The sequence below is a fragment of the Schistocerca nitens genome, chromosome 7, assembly GCF_023898315.1.
Source record: "Schistocerca nitens isolate TAMUIC-IGC-003100 chromosome 7, iqSchNite1.1, whole genome shotgun sequence".
Lineage (NCBI taxonomy): Eukaryota > Metazoa > Arthropoda > Insecta > Orthoptera > Acrididae > Schistocerca > Schistocerca nitens.
Genome location: NC_064620.1, coordinates 364,761,909 through 364,784,171, shown reverse-complemented (window position 1 = coordinate 364,784,171; position 22,263 = coordinate 364,761,909). Strand labels below are relative to the sequence as shown.

At 43.3% G+C, this 22,263-nt stretch overlaps 1 protein-coding gene across 5 annotated transcripts in view; it reads right to left on the bottom strand.

Moving 5' to 3' along the window:
* LOC126195282 (proton-coupled amino acid transporter-like protein pathetic) overlaps positions 1 to 22,263 on the bottom strand; it is a 269,764-nt gene that overhangs the window by 132,969 nt on the left and 114,532 nt on the right. The window contains exons 1-2 of one of the 5 annotated variants that reach the window (XM_049933821.1): positions 17,950 to 18,094; positions 12,435 to 12,503 (exon numbers count right to left, since the gene is read on the bottom strand). The exons of 2 other annotated variants lie outside the window; for them this stretch is intronic. In XM_049933821.1, coding sequence (XP_049789778.1) covers positions 12,435 to 12,491 — 57 coding nt within the window. In that variant the 5' untranslated portion in view covers positions 12,492 to 12,503; positions 17,950 to 18,094. Of the gene's footprint in view, positions 1 to 12,434; positions 12,504 to 17,949; positions 18,095 to 22,263 lie in introns of those variants that run through there. 2 more of the 5 variants (XM_049933822.1, XM_049933826.1) reach the window with 2 other exon arrangements.

Here is a 22,263-nt window from a genome sequence, read left to right as displayed (position 1 = left end):
TATGGAGGTAGACGCGGAAACGCAGTCTGCTAGGGAGGTGGTAATGGAGTCGGGGGCACCCGCCGACAGCCCTTGGAAACAGCCGTCCCTTCTGCCTCTGCAGATACGCAGACGGAGGAAGAGACGCCAGTGGACACCGAGGGAGAAGACGAGGAGCCGTTCGAGTGTCTGCCCCTCCCCAACAAGAATTGTGCGAGGGAGGTACTCACCAAGATTGCAGACTCCATTCGAGATGGCAGCAATCCCCACCATGGAAATCCGTACCCCTTCACGGAAACCGATATTCCTCCCCTCCCACACAAACCCTGATCATTCCACTGGGGGTGTGAACCCCTAAGCCAGAAGATCAAAGGCGTGTGGATCTGGAGCTAATAAACTACTACCCGATCTTCACCGACGCGGACTGGAGGTACATGACGGAACAATCCGTCCTGTACGTCAAACAGAACTCGCCGCCAGTGGACCACTCCTGTCTGACAAAATAAAGTTCGGACAGCCAGGAAACAAGAAGAAGAAGAAGAAGAAGAATAAGAAGAAGAAGCCGAAAGAGACATCTGGCCGTTAATTCTTTGTTCCAGATAACCTAGAGGCCCAACCAGAACCAGAGGAAAAACAACCCAACCAGTCAGAAATTAGCGGAGGAACGGCTTCTCACAGCTCAAACTCCTACGACTCGGGCCAAGTATAAGGCCCGTCATTTTAGCGTCAGCTGTCCTCTTCATTTTTTGATAGTTTTGGCAATTTGTTACTTGGAAACAAATTTTCAAGTGTGATTAATGCTCTCACAGCAGCACAGATGAAGTAGCGTTTTACATCCAGACGGTGTTGTTATTGCGCCACAGACATAATATTTAAGAAATACAGCGGAAGAATACGGACTGATAACACCTCCACATAAATGGAAAGTAATGGCATTTCTGAGAAACAAAGCGATAAGATCCAGAATTGAGATAAACGATAAAATATTGGAGCAGGTATGCAACTTTATCTTGAATGTGAAACATCTCCAATAATAGAGTGTGGCATGGAAAGAAAACTTTACAAATTTAACAAGCAGAGTGATTGCTTCTAACATTTAAAAACCTCCAATTTTAATTAATTTTTTAATTGGTGGTCATGTTTTTTAAAAGGCGAGGAATTGCCATTGGCTAATCTAACTGTGCAGTCTTTTCTATCGGTACACCAAATAACTGTTGTATTTAGTTAATGTCATGTTTTAAAGCGCAAGATGTTTCCGGTGAGTGAAGTAATGTTTGCAGCGCCTTTCCTTCGTGTTCGCCATATCCTTGCCTCATATTTTGTAAAAGTGTTTCCGGTAATGTGCTTCTGTTATGTTCAGCACTTTCTAGGTGAGTTACTGATAGATTTTCTCTGTTTTAGAAACTTGTATTTCGCTATTAAGACGCGCCCTGTTTGAGGGCGTGATTGGCTGAATGTTTAGAGCATGCCTTGCGGGAACGTAAAGTGGGCCGCCTCGGTCCCGGACGAGCGTGCCTGTTGGTAGAACGGTGTTCTTTATGCAATTTCTGAGATTACTGAAATGAATTAACCGTCTTAAAAGAGTCCTTGTTTACCAACGTTAATTGATTTGGCGTTGATGCCGTTGGTTGTGATGTATAATAATGTTTGTGACTTTTTCTAGGTTTTTTTTTTTTTTTTTACAAAAGGGTTTTTAGGAACAAGTAATTTTAAGTTAGGTAATTTTCTTAAGAAATTCTTTTTTTAATTAGCTTTTCTTTTAATTCGGTCATTCCTTTAAAGTAAATCCTCGGTACGATCTTGGTCTAAAATATTCTGCAATTTCAGTAAAAGATAAAACAGAATAAGTGATTGTTAGCCAGATTGCTATTGAACACTCATTTAATATACATCTATATATACTGTTGTTGCGATCAATTGTGAAGTGTACTTAATGCTGCCGTGATAGTTGCTGTAACGTTTATATCCCCACTGAATTCGCCCAGAACAGCTTCATTAAGTTTTTCTTTATGTCCACGTGGCCCTCATTACAATTCTCCAAAGCCACTTTCCACAATTTTTAATCGTTTTCTGTCAGCCTTCAACAGTGTCTAGCTTCCACAGTCATACAGGAGCGTCCATCGTACGAACGGTTCCACATTTCGTTTCCAGCTCTATACTAAAAATCTTTTTCAAAAGCAGTCTTCATTCTGAAAACACGTTTAGCTGTCTCAATTATTTTTCTTGTTTCCATACTGCAACTCATGGCTACTGAAATTAAGGTCCTTAAACAATGTCATGTGTCACCACTCTTGTCTTGCTCACTAACAATTTAGTTTTGCTGTTAATTTTAAGTTCAAACTTTTCCATAACTGCTGAAAATGTAGAAAGTATACGTTTTTCACTATGGGCTATTAAGGAAATATCGTCTGCGAATCGTATGTAGTGAATGGAAGTCCACTCACTTTAAGAGCAAACGTTTTTCTTTTCAAGATCATAGTGGTTTTTTCAATGAAAATGTTAAATTAGGAGATAAAGAGACGGACAGGTCTTCAAGGAATGATGAGGTCACATGAGTTATCACAAAAATAATTTTGAATTGCAGAATGAAACAGGCTGTATTACAAAACTGCTTAGTAATCTTTGTAATAATAAGAGGAAGCCGAGGAACTGATTATTATTATTATCGTTCTACGGAGCACATGTTGTCCCACGCTAAACTAGACACGATACTTCTTATCGGTGGGATTCTGTGAAGGAAAGATCCAGTGTTTATACACAGACTGATGTTTGACTAAGGGAAGCAGCTATCGCCTACGAGTCAGTTTGCATACTAGTTCAGAACGGTACCGGTACCGCAACGTCTAGACGCATGGAACAGCTAGGATGACAGATTCAGAACGACAGGCGTCACTGTTGCATTTTTGCTGCCATGTATTAGTGTTGGCAGTAATGTGTACTGAAGATGGAATGTTTACAGTGAGAGGAGAACAATTAGTGAAGGCTACATCCAGCGAGAAGATTCGGCGCTTCTTATGAAAGTTTTAATACAAGTAAATAAGTTGGGCACACATTTCGTTGACACAATGTCACAGCCTGCATTGTAACATATCTGTAAGTTATTGAAAGAAAATAAAATACAATAAGAAAACATAGAGCTACGAAAATAACATAAAAATAACAATAACAACAATGACATTAATACATTCGGCACTTCAAGCGCTATCCTGTCCAGATTTTTTAGTACGTACTGTACATCTAACAACTATGCGTATCCAGAATTCTGGAAACATCCCCCAGGGCTGTGGCTAAGCCATGTCTCCGTAATATCCTTTCTTTCAGGAGTGCTAGTTCTGCAGGGTTCGCAGGAGAGCTTCTGTAAAGTTTGGAAGGTAGGAGACGAGGTACTGGCAGAAGCAAAGCTGTGAGGACGGGGCGTAAGTCGTGCTTGGGTAGCTCAGTTGGTAGAGCACTTGCCCGCGATAGGCAAAGGTCCCGAGTTCGAGTCTCGGCCGGCACACACTTTTAATCTGCCTGGAAGTTTCAACTATGCATATTTCATCCTTCTTAGCTCATTACTAGAGAAACAACTAAAATACTTTTCTCAATATGTTAGCCAAATCGATTTTTCTATGAATTGTAATAACATATCGTCTGACGTAATTGGGAGAGTATTGTATTGTATTGTATTGAACTGGAGACCTAGAAACGACGGAGGGCCTTCGTCCCGCCGTAGCCCTCAGTGGTTCACAACCCCACAGCAGTCCACCCACCGCACCGCCGCCCCACAACGAACCCAGGGTTACTGTGCGGTTCGGCCCCAGTGGACACCCCCCCCCTTCACCCACCCCAGGAGCGTCTCACACCAGACGACTGTAACCTCAAATGTTTGCATGGCAGAGTAATGGTGTTGTGTGTGTACGCGGAGACAGTGTTTGCGCAGCAATCGCCGATATAATGTAACTGAGGCGGAATAAGGGGAGCCAGACCGCATTCGCCGAGGCAGATGGAAAACCGCCTTAAAAACCATCCACAGGCTGGCCGGCACACCGGACCTCGACACTAATCCGCCGGGCGGATTCGTGCCAGGGACCGGCACGCCTTCCCGCCTTGAAAGCAGTGCGTTAGATCGCACGGCTAACCAGGCGGGCTTGGGAGAGTATTACATGAAAAAAATGGCTCTGAGGACTATGGGACTTAACATCATAGGCCATCAGTCCCCTAGAACTTAGAACCACTTTAACCTAACTAACCTAGGCACATCATACACACCCATGCCCGAGGCAAGATTCGAACGTGCGACCATAGCTGTCGCGCGCTTCCACACTGAAGCGCCTAGAACCGCTCGTCCAAGTATTACATGAATGATGTGTACCTACTGATTGAACACCTCTCGGAAATTCACTATTACTATTTAAAAGCCTTTTCATTCGATTAACACAACCTGAGTTATTCATAGCATGAAGTTTCATTAAAATTTTGCCGATCAGTAAAACAACCTGACAAGTAACAAAACAGGATTATAAATATTTACTAGCTGTTGTATTACATCGGCCTTGTACTCTATAGACATCCGTAGTGATGTTTCAAACATTTCATTAATAAATACAAACACATTAAACACAAATTTTCCGAAAACAAGAAAAAAACTAGAAAAATAACAATAAATTAAAACAGTGTGAAATGTGTTTAAGTTTATCCAAACCACAAAATACATCAGAAACAAAACATAAAAAATTAAAACCAGGGAGAGAATTGATATTCGAATGTAGTACACGTTTGAAACGTCACTTTGGTGTAGCATAACAAACGTAAATGCGTAACGTGGTTACATTGAACAGCAACACAGCATATATGGTGACTTGTAAAGCATATAATTGTGGTGTCTATGAGCCGCATAGGGAGCGAATGGCATTCTTCCTGTACAGCTGCTACAAGCGCGGCTAGAGACTGGGGAGGATCGTAAAAAGAAATAGAGACACGCTTCAGAGGGCAAACAAAAATGCTAAATGGATCCCCGATGATTTTAACATATCCCCCATATAACAGAAATTACAATGGATGTAAATAGCGACCGTCAGAGCCTACTTAATACGCTCTGTGATGTTTTTCGTCAGATCGATCTAGCTGCTCGGTGCACTAAAATGTTTTGTCTTGAAGCCTTTCAAATGAAATGCAAGAACTGCCACCTTGCCATCTATTGCTGCGTCAGCATAAAGTACATTAGCATGAAGGATGTAAACAGTTTCACACCAAATATTGCATTTGCTCCGAATCTCTTACACGGATGCTTCGCGAATGACGACTTATTGTTCCTTGCGAATCTAAATTTTCTGTGAGCCTTCTTAACTCACATTGGAACTCGCCCATGCTGCTCCACTTGTCTAAAGTCCAGCGCACATGTCAACGCGCACAATGCAAGTGCTCCATGTGCCGAGCGATGAGCAGTACACATGTTGCTAAGGGGCGTTCAATAAGAAATGCAATACATTATTTACGACCAATTTCGGTTGAAAAACGCAGAATTTTTTTGTGGTACGTGGTGAAATATTCCCGCTTCAGCCCCTGCAGCTTTATGAAGTTTCGAAAGGTGTCGGTGCTTTAGGCCGACTTCAAAACGGCGTCTGCAACGGGGGCGATTTTCAGGCACAGGGCTGTCACTGAGTTTCCCAGATATTCATAGGCGCTTCGAGAACGCCTACGGAGACCTGGCAATGAGCAAAAGCACGGTGAGACGTTGGGCGAGGATTCTGTCATCATCTCAACAAGGTCAAGCAAACCTGTCCACCTCCGCGAACCGGCTAGCCGCAGACAGCTGTCACTCTGAATGCTGGAACGTGTGGACACTCTCATACGAGATCATCTACATCTACATGATTACTCTGCAATTCACAGAGGGTTCATCGAACCACAATCATACTATCTCCCTACCATTCCAGTCCCGAACAGCGCGCCGGAAAAACGAACACCTAAACCTTTCTGTTCGAGCTCTGATTTCTCTTATTTTATTTTGATGATCATTCCTACCTATGTAGGTTGGGCTCAACAAAATATTTACGCATTCGGAAGAGAAAGTTGGTGACTGAAATTTCGTAAATAGATGTCGCCACGACGAAAAACGTCTTTGCTTTAATGACTTCCATCCCAACTCGCGTATCATATCTGCCACACTCTCTCCCCTATTACGTGATAATACAAAACGAGCTGTCCTTTTTTGCACCATTTCGATGTCCTCCGTCAATCCCACCTGGTAATGATCCCACACCGCGCAGCAATATTCTAACAGAGGGCGAACGAGTGTAGTGTAAGCTGTCTCTTTAGTGGACTTGTTGCATCTTCCAAGTGTCCTGCCAATGAAACGCAACCTTTGGCCCGCCTTCCCCACAATATTATATATGTGGTCTTTCCAACTGAAGTAGTTCGTAATTTTACACCCAGGTACTTAGTTGAATTGATAGCCTTGAGAATTGTACTATTTGTCGAGTAATCGAATTCCAACGGATTTCTTTTGGAACTCATGTGGATCACCTCACACTTTTCGTTATTTAGCGTCAACTGCCACCTGCCACACCATACAGCAATCTTTTCTAAATCGCTTTGCAACTGATACTGGTCTTCGGATGACCTTACTAGATCGTAAATTACATCATCTGCGAACAACCTAAGAGAACTGCTCAGATTGTCACCCAGGTCATTTATATAGATCAGGAACAGCAGAGGTTCCAGGACGCTTCCCTGGGAACACCTGATATCACTGCAGTTTTACTCGATGATTTGCCGTCTATTACTACGAACTGCGACCTTCCTGACAGGAAATCACGAATCTAGTCGCACAACTGAGACGACACCCCATAGGCCCGCAGCTTGATGAGAAGTCGCTTGGGAGGAACGGTGTCAAAAGCTTGCCGGAAATCTAGAAATACGGAATCAACTTGAGATCCCCTGTCGATAGCGGCCATTACTTCGTGCGAATAGAGCTAGCTGCGTTGCACAAGAACGATGTTTTCTGAAACCATGTTGATTACGTATCAATAGATCGTTCCCTTAGAGGTGATTCATAATGTTTGCATACAGTATATACTCCAAAACCCTACTGCAAACCGACGTCAATGATATAGGTCTGTAGTTCGATGGATTACTCCTACTACCCTTCTTAAACACTGGTGCGACCTGCGCAATTTTCCAATCTGTAGGTACAGATCTATCGGCGAGCGAGCGGTTGTATATGATTGCTAAGTAGGGAGCTATTGTATCAGCGTTATCTGAAAGGAACAATCAAACACCTCGCTGTTCATTTGCACGTCTCTGTTGGTAGCGCCCGCTGGGTTCCTCGCTGCCTAACAGAAGACCATAAAGAGCACGAAAGGTCATCTGGGCGGAATTGTTGCGCATTACGAGGCTGATCGTGACTATTTCTTGTCGATCATCGTCACAGGCGATGAAATGTGAATTCATCACTTCGAACCGGAAACAAAACGGCAATCCATGGAGTGGCGCCATACCACCTCTCCTCCAAAGAAAAAGTTCAAAGCAGCACCCTACACCGGTAAAATCATGGCGACGGTCCTCTGTCTCTCTGAAGTGGTTCACCCGTTTGATGTCCTCCTTCATAGTGGGACGATCAACTGAAGTGTATGTTGCTACTCTCAAGAAACGGAAGAAACGACACCAGCGTGTTCGTCGCCACAAAAATGCAAATGAACTTATCCGTGGCACCACAAAACCTCGCACAAGTCTGTGCACCCAACTGGAGCTCATAAAACTGCACTGGAATGTTCTTCCTCGTCCACCCCACAGCCCGGATCTCGTACCTTCCGACTTCCATCCGTTTGGCCCAACTGCAGGATGCTCTTCTCGGCAAGCAGTACGTGATGATGAGGTTACTGATGCAGCAAGACTTTGGCTCCGTCTTCGGTCAGTAGAGTGGTGCCGTGCGGGTATAAAGCCTCCTCCGTAGTGCCGTGCGGACACAGAGGCCCTCCCAATAAGATGGAGTAAAGCCGTAATATTGGATGGAGATTATGTTGAAAAACAGGGTTTTGTTGGCAGTGGAATGGGGAATAACATGGTGTACTGGAATCCTGAATAAAACCAACCTGCTTTAAGAAAAAATGTGTTGCATTACATACTGAACGCCCCTCATACTAACCCCACGTCCATGTGAGTTACAGGAGGCCTGGGCGCACACAACTTCCGGTAGTAACAGCAAAGACCGGCCATCCTTTCTCACCGGTGCGTAACATCAACTGGATGTTGGATCTGTGGTTAGAACGGGTTTCCACGGTTTATAAACAACGGAGACTAACATTGTACGATTTAGCGACATGTTTGTGTTTGTACGTTAAAATCTCTAGTCGCCTTTGGGCACTTGATTGATGCCAGGACGTAACAGGTTATCCTATTTGCCTTATTTCATTGTGACACCAAAGACTGCCATACTATACGAGTACGCTGTTATAATCACGTACGAGGGGAAGTCATAAGGTTTTAACTATCACCTCAAAAAAATAAAGTTATAAAGTTATGTAATGAATTTTTTGTTTATATGCAGGTTCTTGTTTGTAATTATAGTATGCACTGAAATCCCCCACCACAGTATCGCAGAACGCCGATAAAGGAGCAAACAAATGGCTCTGAGCACTATGGGACTTAACATCTGCGGTCATCAGTCTCCTAGGACTTAGAACTACTTAAACCTAACTAACCACACATCCATGCCCGAGGCAGGATTCGAACCTGCGACCGTAGCAGTCGCGCGGTTCCGGACTGAGCGCCTAGAACCGCTAGACCACCGCGGCCGGCAGGGAGGAGCAAACAAGTGGAGTATCGTACGGTGATTCATTTTCTGAGTTTGAAGGCGAACAAAGCTGCAACTACCCATGCTGAGTTGGTGAAAGTGTATGGGAAGAATGCACCACGATATGGCGCAGTGCTTAGGTGGCGTACACTATTGTTGGTCTTATCCAAAAAGTCCGAATGACGACGAACGAAGTGGCACACCATCTCAGGGTCTTTTTGGGACTGTCATAGTTTCATGCGAACAGATCATGCTCGCAAGGGCCAAACAGAGAAGCACACTACTGAAATCTCCCGACGAGATTACTGGTGGCTCTCAAGAGAAAGCTGTCGAATGTATTGTTTTTGTCCAAGACTAGACCCCAACTCATTCTGCGAAGAAGTTAGTCACACAGGCTGCCTCTTTAGTTTATTAAGACATTCTGCTGACACGGCACTGAGTGACTTCTTCCTCTTCCCTCGGATGAAGAACCATTTCATGGCAGGCATTTCCAGACTAGTGTTGACCTGATTTTCGAGGTTGAATGGTTCCTAAACAGTGAAACTGCGGGCGTCGAAAACCAAGGTCTCCGCCAACTTGGAGGTCTCCGCCAACTTGTTCACCCATGGAAAAAAAGATGTGGTACTGTAGGATGAATCTGTAGAGAAGATCCAACACCATTACCAAGTTTAATGGTGGCACCTCGATTTTTTTGAAGTTGTAATTAAAGCTCTGCCTCTCGTACTGCTGAGAAAAATGGATTTTGGCGCAGTTGGTTTGAATACAGTAGTCTTGCCACGTACTACACTGCCAATAACATAACCGTGCCACTTGCCTTTCTCCGAGTTCTTGTGACTTTGCCTAATTTATGCAATCAATTATACAGTGTACCAGAGCGACGCTTTAAAATTTTTGGGGGATTGTGGAGGATGACATTTGAAATGTTTTGTTATAAGGAACGTATAGCCGGAAATGTAAATTAAAGTTTCTACAGCAGTAGGAGATGTTGGCGTTCCTACCTCTCATTCTCTGTATGCAGGAAATAAAAGTGCCGACTAGTTTTGTGGTACACCTTTTTGTGGCTCAAAGCAATGTCTACAGCTTGTAGTCTCCCTTTGCAGTACGACATGACACGGTCATATTATCTAATGTTACAAGTCCAGATCACTCGATCATTCATACTGCCGCCCCAGAAACTACTGAAAAGGCTGCTGTCCCCAATTTTATAGGCCTCGTGCTGTTTACTCATGAGTCAACTTTTACAAAGGATGGTATTTATAATTCCCGCAACAGCCACAAACGGGCTGTAAAAAATCCTGCACCACCCGTACAAAATGTTACCAGTAAACATTTGGTCTGGAGTTGTAGGAAATCACCTTATTCGACCACACATCTTAGCAGATCGCATGACTAGCGCATGGTATTTGAATTTGCTGAAGAACGCCTTGCCTGAACTTCGTAACGACGTTCTCTTGCAACTGTGCGCCAGTCTGTGGTTTCAGCACGATGTTGGTCCGGCGCACATTGATCGTCGGGCTAGGACATATCAGACAGGCAATTTCAGGCAGAGTGTAGCTGAAAGGAAATGCCCAGGCCCTTGGCTTGTGCGATTCCCTGACCTCATCCCTCTTGACTTTTTCCCTCTGTGGCTATGTAAAGTCCCTTTTGTACTCAACACCAGTAGGATCTTGAACGTTTCTTTACAGCATTTGAGACCCCGAGTGGGAAGCGTAGAATTTTACAGAAAAATCAGACAAAACATGGCTTGTCGTTGTACATTACGTAACGAAGTTGGTGATCGTCACACTGGACATTTACTACAAAATAGTGAATGTCACTGATTCGATTTACAGTATTTGATTGTACTCTACTGTTTTATCAATAAAAGTTGCTCAAATTACAGTATTCTGGTGTTTCATTTAGCCTACCGAGCGCACAGAAAGTGCGTACAGCTGTAGGAACTTTACTTCATGTTTCTGTCTATATGTTCTTTATATCAAAACGTTCCGAATTTCATCCTTTACAATCTCCCAAATTTTTGAAGCGTCATTCTGTTACACTCTGCATGTAGCCTTTCATCGTAATTACATGGTAACGATCATAAATTCCAACAGCGAACTGCCTATTATAGCTGCAGCGGGTTTAGCGCAGTGCCTGGGTGGGCGAAACAGCTGCTCGTGAACTGGAATGTGTCGGATAGCGGCAGCCGGCGCAAACGATAAGGGCAGGTCGCCACGCTCGGCCCGCCGTATGGATATCAGAGCGTGCACACAACACGCGCTCGGCGTGCCACAACGCGTGCGCCACTCGCGTTAAAAACTATCCCGGCAGCTTCTGTTGGCAACGCAGACACCTTATATAGACCTTACAACGTAAACAAAGTAGGAACTAGCTTGTCACAGGTTAATGACTCGCCTTATCACGAGCGACCGATATGATGCGCTCTATGTACCGTTACTTACAAGGGAACCTCCCCATCGCACCCCCCTCAGATTTAGTTATAAGTTGGCACAGTGGATAGGCCTTGAAAAACTGAACACAGATCAATCGAGAAAACAGGAAGAAGTTGTGTGGAACTATGAAAAAAATAAGCAAAATATAAAAACTGAGTGGTCCATGAGCACGATAGGCAAATCAAGGATACTGTGAACTTAGGAGCGCCGTGGTCCCATGGTTAGCGTGAGCAGCTGCGGAACGTGAGGTCCTTAGTTCAAGTCATTCCTCGAGTGAAAAGTTTACTTTTTTTATTTTCGCAAAGTAATGATCTGTCCGTTCGTTCATTGACGTCTCTGTTCACTGTAATAAGTTTAGTGTCTCTGTTTTCCGACCGCACCGCAAAACCATGCGATTAGTAGACGAAAGGACGTGCCTCTCCAATGGGAACCGAGAACATTTGATCGCAAGGTCATAGGTCAACCGATTCCTCCACAGGAAAACACGTCTGATATATTGTATACGACACTGGTGACGGCATGTGCGTCACATGACAGGAATATGTTTTGGACCCACCTAACTTGTTCACTTGGCGAATGGGTAAAAAGATTCTTCTACCTTGCCCGATTTAGGTTTTCTTGTGGATGTGATGATGACTCCCAAAAAAGTGATGAAAACATAAGAGTTTGTCACATAAACTGAAAATAAAAAATTAAAATTTTCACTCAAGGGAAGACTTGAACCAAGGACTTCTCGTTCCACAGCTGCTCAAGCTAACCCCGAGACCATGGCACTTCTTCGTTCTGACTGTCCTTGATGTTGGATATCTTACGCATCGACTATTCAGTTCTTATATTTTGCATATTTTTTTCATAGTTCCACACAACTTCTTCCTGTTTTCTAGATTGATCTGTGTTCAGTTTTTCAAGGCCTATCCACAGAGCCAACTTATAACTAAATCTGAGGGGGGTGCGATGGGGAGGTTCCCTTGTTAGATTGACGAACTACATTATATGGGTTACGTGAACATGACATTAAAATCTATATACTCTCTAACAACATTGAAACCTTAGCATGCGAACGCCATGCAGCCGATGCAGACAGACGGTGGAAAGGATCAGGATGAAGGCACCCAAGAAACACACAGAACATTTCCCACACATCACATGGCTCGACTACGTTCCCATTAGTATCCGAGGGAAAACAGACACTGTTAGTGACAAGTCAACTTTTCAGTCCCTCAGTCGAAGATCCAGCGCAGACTTACACCTCTGGCGAGCGCCACTTGCTTGTTGAGGGTGCCGTAGGCCCTGCCCGATGACATGATGATTCTGTGCTGCAGGACAATCACGCATAGTTAGTTCATATGCAAGTGAATGAGTAACTATAACTCGATCAACAGAGAATGCAGTACTATAGCAAATGACAATACAGCACTTCTTACATTTATTGTCTAATCTTCAAACAACATATTGAGAACAAACTCATTATCAGACACTTTATGAGCAGCGCTTTGTAAACATAAGCGATATAATTTTGAAATTTTCCAACCACCGTTTAAAAATTTGTACTGCATATGCACAGAGCGTGGTGGCATTAAAATTTTGGTTCAGCTAGACCTTCGAAATGTCTGATAACGAGCATACGTCATAACAGCTAGGTACACAAGATACTACATCATTAATAAATGGAGTTGCTATGACCACAGTAGTCCATTCTTTTATGCATCTGACGTGTTCACCATTTCTCATTTCTTGCAATCCAAATCGTAACTCACTCCTTAAGGAATCACAGCTAACCACGAAGAGTTAACACAGACAGAATATGAAATTGTATGATAACTGACTTACAAAGAGGACTGATTTCTTGCGATTAGTTAAATCATTAAACTTTTTTTTCCACTTCACCCAAGGAAGACTGTGTTTTCGAAAAAAAATGCAACTTACAGCTTGGAATGGTACACTAAAAGGTTTATTTACATTTTGATGAAGTAAAAGTATAACCCTTAAATGGTACTTCACATGGAACTGACATGTATAGGAAATACAGGAGCTCAGATATAGAATAGCTCCAACTTACTGGTTTGAAAAGTTACGCTGCATACACAAATAAACTAAGTGTATTGCTCTTTTCAGGAGCTCTCGGGTTCGGTTTGGTTTCTTTCTTATTTCTTCAATTTTGACAGGATTTTGATTGGATAAAATAGCGATCAATTCCAGACATGATATGGTGCTATTGGGGGAGGGGGACCTTGGTGACTTTAGGTGAGGAATTTGGATGGGCAATTATTGGAACAATGATAAATGAAAAAGGGCGTGGGGTGCATATGGGAGAAGTAACACACAGTTGGCATATAGGAATTAGCGAGGAAGATGGCAAAACAGAACCTTCTTTTGAGTTGGTAGGATTGGGAGATTTCAGGAATTACTTCATGGTCTGGCAGAAGGAGGCACTTACAACAGCCTTGGGAACAGATGCGGAGAGTTTGAAAATTAAAGGAAAATCGAATGTTGTGATAATATGCACGTCAAATGGCTGGAGTTATCAAGTATGGGAGGGGGGGGGGCGGTTCAATAGGGTGTTGTGATTTACGTTTTTGGGAGCAAGACGGGCTAAATTGGCCAAGGAGTTGGAGGAGACATCAGAACTTAATGGACCCATACAGGGTAGAGTGCAGGATGCGGTAAGCAAAGAGAGTGCAGGTCGTTCAAGGATTGTGATTGGTAGCTTGAAATGGGGGAGGGGACTAAACGGCGAGGTCATCGATCCCATCGGTTACGGAAGGATGGAGAAGGAAGTCGGCCGTGCCCTTTCAAAGGAACCATCCCGGTATTTGCCTGAAGCGTTTTTGGAAAATCACGGAAAACCTAAATCAGGTTGGCCGGACGCGGGTTCGGATTTTGAGGGAGTGTCGGAACTTGAGAGGAGTGAACGTCCATGATACGCTTGCGTAGATGTGGCTACGGGCAGATGAAGGTCTTTGTATTATGGATGTTGCTTGTGAGATGTAGTCCACTTGTCTGGCCTGTTGCTAGTTTAAGTAGTTGCATTGCAGGCTTACTTTGGAAGGTTACTAGGTGGGCATTTCAAGTCAGTTTTGAAGTGAGTCTTAGGTCAAAGTCTATTAGGGTGTCAGTTACGTTACTAGGATAGTTGGCTCGTCGTCAATTGTTAGGTCTTCGAGTCGGTGACGGAATTCAAGGGTGGTTTCCTCTCTAATTATTATATGGTTTTTTACAGAGGTGATTTAGAGATAACGTTGATTACTAATTGGAGGAATTTTGGGATGTTGGTGGTGAAGTGAGAGGAAGATTGTATCATTAGGACATTTTCTATTTTTCAATCTGTAGTGTGCAGTTCATATGAGAAAAATACATATTTACTGTCCTTGTAGTTTTGAGAAACATACGGAATGGTGCTTCGCCTTTCTGCACGCCACCAGCCTAACAACTACACAAGACTCACAAAGTAAAATGATCCACAGCATTTTCCAGTTTTTGATTTCGGCTCGTTCAATGTAGATTGCCCAATGTTTTATCGGTATGTATGAACATTAGTGTCAGAGCTGACATATTCCGCGGCCGTTAACTTATATACTTGAGCTGATGATATTAGTGCCGTCAAAGACTGAATTGACGAACAGGAGTTTGTTTACACAGTACACAGATGCCCACTGCCTCACAATTGAATAACCTCTTCTACATCCAGAGAAACAAGAGCAAGAGACTTGATGAATACTTCAATATCCTGTTTTCAACTCATCAATGAGGCCGAGCATCTAGACTTGCAGATGCAATACTTCAGGTAAGGTCTCAGAGCACACAAACTTTCCTTACCGGGTCTTTGAAAGGCCATGAGATCAGCCCATACCAAAAGCAATTCCGATCAAAGTTGCCTAAAACTAGAGTTATTTATCTCACTCTCTTTGTTCTTCACGATGAAAGCCAAAAACGAGTAGCATATGCCGTTTCGTCTGAGCTCGGTCGAAGAGAAACATCTGCAACATTTACCATGGTATTGCATCCTATACAGAAACGTATACGCAAGGACGACTATGGCTTTTGTAAACATGCGGATAATGGAAAACCGATGAAAAAGTTATTTACAGGAATAAAAATTGAAAATGGTTCAAATGGCTCTGAGCACTATGGGACTCAACTGCTGAGGTCATTAGTCCCCTAGAACTTAGAACTAGTTAAACCTAACTAACCTAAGGACATCACAAACATCCATGCCCGAGGCAGGATTCGAACCTGCGACCGTAGCGGCCCTGCGGTTCCAGACTGCAGCGCCTTTAAACGCACGGCCACTTCGGCCGGCAAAAATTGAAGGTGAATAGGTAATGTACACTTCACAGTCAAGGAAATCTTGAAAGCCCTACTGAACAGGATGGAGAGCATACGAAAAATGAGGAATAAGGATAAACAAAGCCAAGATTAAGATGATGAAGAGTGGTAGAAAGTGAGATGCTTGATATTACAATTAGGAAAAACAAAGTAAAGTTAAAGAACTTCCCTAGCTAAGAAAAAAAAAATATCTAGTATCGCTGAAGCAGGAAAATATGATTAGGTTACACAAAGATAGATCGGAGAAAGAAGTTTCCGAAAGCATGCATGTAAAGCGCAGTATTATGTGACGTGAATAGCTGTCCGAGAACCGGAGAAGTAAAAATTATAACGATTAGAAATGTGTTGCAACAGACAAATCTTAAAAAAACTGATTGGCAGATGAAGAATGAAGGGAAGAGGTTCTGGAAAGAATACGCGAGAAAAGAAATTTATGATAAATGCTTACTAGAAGAGTCACGGCATCATGAATAGTGGACGTAACTTCGGAGGTGAAAATTTTAGATATGAGCAAAGGCAACATAGGGAATGCAGATTGTCGAAAAAGCTCGGGAGTGGTAAGTACAGAGAAAAAAAATAAACAATATAAGACAAGAAGAGGAGGGTGGCACCAAAACAATCGACAGGCTGATAAATATAAAAAGTTTAGTTAGAAACGGAAAACGAAAGGTAAAGCAGACAGGGTGAGACGAAAAATTCTGCCAGGTGGCGAAATTTCATGATCATGTCAGTTTGAAATGGTTCGCAGATCTTTGGCAGTGTAACATGACACACATTTATTAACGTGATTACTGAAGTTCATGAAGATGTCGACAACCTTAACAGGGAGGAAGAAACGCACAAAAAATGAGTAGTGCGTGTATCGTACTATTACGCCAAACCTCATATCGTAATATGAACTAAACGTAAACATAACAAACGCTATCTCTGAGAAGCGCCATTTGTGAACAGAATATGAAGGGTAAGGACGTTAACCTTTCAAAATACTGGTCGATGACGTTAGCGAGACATTGGGCAACAAAACGCGACCGCGATGCATTAAGAAAAGCTCCTCAGTCCTATGAGTTACAACAGTCATACATAAATTTCAACAATTTCATCAATTCAGTTGCATTGAGTTGGACATGTTTTACGAAGAAAGAACGATCATAATAATATATTATGGGTGATAATATGAAGCACATAAAAGTGTTCAGCGAATACTATTAACAAATATTTGTTTCCTGCTTGGCATCAACGTCAGCGAGATGTATCACACACAGAAAGAGAAAATAGCAGTTACTTATATTTTTGTCCCGACTAGTGGGTTAATGCGGACCCGACACTGAACGGATAACCGAAAAACACCAATAATTAAAAATACTGCTTTACCTTATTTCCTCTAAAGCAGTTACCGTTTGTATGCCTACCGCACAACGATAAAGTTCTATTGCATAATCGCTCTTCTCCAACTTACCTATAACTTACCAATTCTTTTCGATAGAACAACACTTCGGAAACAAGAAAGGTAACTATTCATAGTCACTGACCCACTTTAGAAGCCGTTGTACTCCTGAGATCTGTCGACGGTCCGAAAAGTACTATCAACAATGGGCAGGCAATTTTCAGCAGTATGCTTTAAATTTCGTTACAACAAATCGCCGACCTATAGATCCTAGGGAAAGCACTCGACTATCATACAGATAGGAAATCGCCCGTGCACATGTTCGAAGAGTAGAGTCCCTCAATTTCCTGCAGATAGGAAAACAATGGAAAAAATATTTCAAGAGATGTCCAACTGTGGATTGGAGGTCGCTCCATCTTCCGGCGGTAAATGACGGGCCGCATGCAAAATATTATATTCTAAACTAAAATATTCGCTCTCATTGCAGCACAATACTTCAGGCTTCGTTTTTTATTTCCTCAAAAACTACCGAAATATGCTTGAATAATTCGCAGCCTTGTAATCGCGAGCTTCTTGTAATTCTGATACAAAACATTAATGCGAACTTCCTCTGTTCCTTATTCCTCCAACTACCCTCATCCCATCACCACCACTACCACCACAAAAAATGAGTGTCCGCAAAGTACATGTTATAGTACAGTACTAGAGTTTACATTACGAATGATTTTATGGATGAAGGAGTTGGACAAGGCAAAGTAATTTGAGTCAGGTAACTATGAGGTTCGCACGATGAAACAAGAGGACTTTCTTTTCCAAACCTAGGAATAATGATATCGAGGGGTTATCTGTATCAGGGGAGTGGTATTCATGACGTACATTTATTCTGTTTATTATGTTTCGTGATTTTTTTCCATGAAAATATTCGCTGCAATTTTTCTTCACAAGTTATGAGTTATCATGCTTTAATAGCTCTAATTTTTACTTGTAGATCACGGCTTAAGAACTATTTCTACCAGTTGAAAAAAATAGGCCACGCCAAATATAAGACTCACCCTGCGTGAAGCTGGAACTTTGACATAGACAACACCCAGACAACCCACACTTCCTCCGCTATAACTGTATAGCTGGGCTAGAAGTTGTGCCTCCGAGTCGACCGCGTGCGATCAGAAATACCGGGCGCCGTTAGGCAGCCTTGCCGCGGGCCAATCACAGCGCCGGCATTGGCTCCATTGCTTCCCACGCTGAGTTCTAGGAGGGGTGGGAGGGCGGACCGACGCCAGTGCGCATGCGCGCAGTAATCTGACAGATGACGTCACGACAGGGGAGGCGCGCGCCGCGCCGGCTGCCGATGCTGACGAGATAAGGTCCGGCCTGCCCCCTCTGGCCAAGGACTCTTCCGTTACCCAACTCAGCGCCGGCGGAGTCGAGGAAACCGCGACCACGTGACCGCTACGGCGAACGAGTGTTGCCTTCTGATATCAGGCAGGCAGGGCGGCTGTGTGTTGTTGGTGCAAGTAGCCACAAGTTCGTCATTACCGTACAGTGATCTTCTTCTTTGTGTGTCGATGACAACCATTTAAATCAAGTGTAATGCCTGAGGAGGGTGCACTGCTGTCGGGCTTCCTGATGCCAGATCCTCTTGCGTCGCGACGCCTGACGAGATGGTGTAAACGAGGCTGTGATGGAAATGGCTCATCGTCTGCACAAGAACACACACTCACAAGACATCTTGGTTATCGCTGAGTCTCCATTTTACACGTGACAGTATTACTTCGGCCAGTGCCTACGCGGAGAAAAATCTAGTGATCTCACGTTGGAAATGACAGGGTGGTTCCTACGGTTAGCTCCTGTTTTGCTGGTAGTCAATCACATTTAGCTCCTTGCTGTCAGCGTTGAAGCTCTTTTCCACCTTTAGCTTCCACTTGAGATGAAGCTTTTCCTGCTGCAAAGATGTCGCGCAGCAAGTTCATGGCCGTGAAAAGTCGGTGTCTGTCATCAGTGCTCACTTTGCTATTTTCGGATTTCGCTGTTACTACCCGCCTTATAATCGGGTGGAGCTATTCCGGCCAGAACGTGGATCTTCTCGACTGGGGTAAGCATATTCTCCTGCCACGTAGTACTAAGCTAGAGCCGACATCCGAAGCACATGTAGGCTTGCTACCCAACTTGTCCCTTTGAGTTTTATTAAGATATTGCTTCGTGCTGCTACCTTCATTCTGACGCTATCACAATGTCTACAGTGATGTGAGTAGCCACACATATGAAAATTACGATTAATGCTTCTCGAGTGAGGACCGACTGATGACATATTTTTGGAAGGCCCGCGAGTTCTTCGTTTGGTACAATGACTCTTCTGATATAAAACTTTGTCACCGAAAACAAAGTTGGAAACGTGCGCGATCATTCTACAGTGCAACAAATATGTTGAAGGTGATTGACAGCTGTCAGCTAAGTGCGATCATACGAGCATGTCCGGTTTCTAAAAGCAGGGAATGCAATATGGACAGAGATTCACCGCTATACCCTTGAACAGTAAAATTCTAGCGCTAACCTTGGGTCGATGAAATTGTTCAGTGGACGCCGAGGACGGCCTGTGTATTCATCAATGGTTTTGCGTGTACAGTGCGATCCACATAAATCTGAACTACTTAAGGAGTCATAACATTTGAACCAATAATGGCAAACATTTGCAACTTTGGGACGTGATAATACACAGTTGGGAGGTTACACACATAGATATATACAAAATCCTCACAGCAAATGTTGGAAGTACCCTCCACCAGCACCGATGCACAATTGTACTTGTTTACCCATATTCCGTGACGTTCTGAGAAGTGTATTCCCGCCAAACTTGCTTTTTTCGTGTGTAAATGGCCTCACGGAATTCTGCACCTGTCCGTGGTCTATTCTTGTACATTCGGCTTTCATGATCCCCTCACTACGAAAAATGCCCGGAGGGGGGGGGGGCGGGGGGGGGGGGAGTTAGCTCAGATGATCTGGGTCCACAAATTTTTTGAAATTACTCCGTCACCAAAGAAACTAGTTACAAGTTCCTTGAAATGACGTGTGACACGTTGCTAGTTGCTCCACAAATATATTGAAGATGCCCGTATAAACGGTAGCGTCCGTAGTCGTATCAGAGAAAATGAAGCCAGCAATCCTGGACGCTGACTCTACGCACTACACTGCAACCTTTTCATCATGCAGTGGTGTTTCATGAACTATTTGGGGTTTTACACCCACCCTGTATCTACTGTTTTGTGTGTTGATGTAACCTGAGAGATGGAGCCATCTCTTACCTATAAACCAAGTGATGGAGAGAATGACTGCAAGCTCAACAACAAGTAAATAAAAACAAACCCCTGAAACCATCGACAGTAACGCTTTCTTTTCTTGCACTCCGTATGATAGCAGTGCCGATTTGTTTACAGCTCTCTGATATGTACCATGTGAAATGCTTGTCTCCTGATTCAAACAACGCAGCGATTTCCTTGAAAAGTTCTCCAAGCGTTTACGAATACTATCAATAACCTATGCGTTCAATGATGGTCTATGTTTACCACTGTCACTGTTTAGTACTCCAGTAGTCTCCAGCTTCCTCACAAACGATAAAATTATTGCTTTTGTTGGAACATCGCGCACAGTGAATTCTCTCCGGAATGCCCGTTGCGTTATACCCAGTGAGCCTGTCTTCCAATATACTTTCACAAAAAATTCCACTGTCGAAGTGTGCAATGCATGTTTCTGCCAGGCCGCGCGGAATGGTCGCGCGATTTGAGGCGCCATGTCACGGACTGCGCGGCCCCTCCCACCGGACATTCGAGTCTTCCCTGGGGCATGAGCGTGTGTCTTGTTCTTAGCATAAGTTAGGTTAAGTAGTCTGTAAGTCTAGGGAACGATGACCTCAGCAGTTTGATCCCTTAGGAGTTCACACACATTTGAACATTTGTTTCTGCCAGCTAAAGACTGTGAACGGGTCACTACCTTGCGCCTTATTGTCACGCAGCCAGACCTACACGCTCACAGACTTCACAAACCCCGCGAGGCTACGACCGAAGTAACAGTAGCCGAGCAAGCCGTCATTATACCCCCATGCGCTGAATCAGCTTGCGAACAACGGGTGGTACTTCTGATTTCCCCAGAGCTACTGAGATCACTAAAACAACTACACCGTTTCTACGACCTTTCGGAGGGAAATTATGACCCACTGAAGTGGTTATGGTTTATACGGAACGTCCGGTACATTAGATTAGCTAAATATTTTTACGCAGTCAATGTATTTCGGTAATCCCGATATGACACCTGTATAGTGACACTCAAGAAAAGAGTATGGAAACTGCAATGTCTGGCTGCTGGATTCTGTTGAAAGCTACGCCAGTAAACACATCTGCCTACTGTCTGTACTGTAAGTACACTGCTGGCAGTTAAAATTGCATCAGCGGCATGCAACAAATGTTAAATTAGTATGAAGTGCACTACATGTTTGAATATTAAAATGACTAGCATTTCACCGAAACCGTACTTAGGCAGGAGTAATGCCATCTTCATTCTATACATGAAAAAAGATAATGGAGCGAGTTCTCATTCAAAATTCGCATTTGAGTGTTAGTACGTGGGATCATAATATGCCTCGTATCGAAGTAATCACTTTTATCAGTTGTTGTTGTTGTGGTCTTCAGTCCTGAGACTGGTTTGAAGCCGCTCTCCATGCTACTCTATCCTGTGCAAGCTTCTTCATCTCCCAGTACTTACTGCAACCTACATCCTTCTGAATCTGCTTAGTGTATTCATCTTTTGGTCTCTCTCTACGATTTTTACCCTCTACACTGCCCTCCAATACTAAATTGGTGATCCCTTGATGCCTCAGAACATGTCCTACCAACCTGTCCCTTCTTGTCAAGTTGTGCCACAAACTCCTCCCCAATTCTATTCAATACTTCCTCATTAGTTATATGATCTACCCATCTAACCTTCAGCATTCTTCTGTAGCACCACATTTCGAAAGCTTCTTTTCTCTTCTTGTCCAAACTATTTATCGTCCATATTTCACTTCCATACATGGCTACACTCCATACAAATACTTACAGAAACGACTTCCTGACACATCTGTATTCGATGTTAACAAATTTTTCTTTTTCATAAACGCTTTCCTTGCCATTGCCAGTCTACATTTTATATCTCCTCTACTTCGACCATTATCAGTTATTTTACTCCCTAAATAGCAAAACTCCTTTACTACTTTAAGTGTCTCATTTCCTAATCTAATTCCCTCAGCATCACTCGACTTAATTCGACTACATTCCATTATCATCGTTTTGCTTTTGTTTATGTTCATCTCATATCCTCCTTTCAAGACACTGTCCATT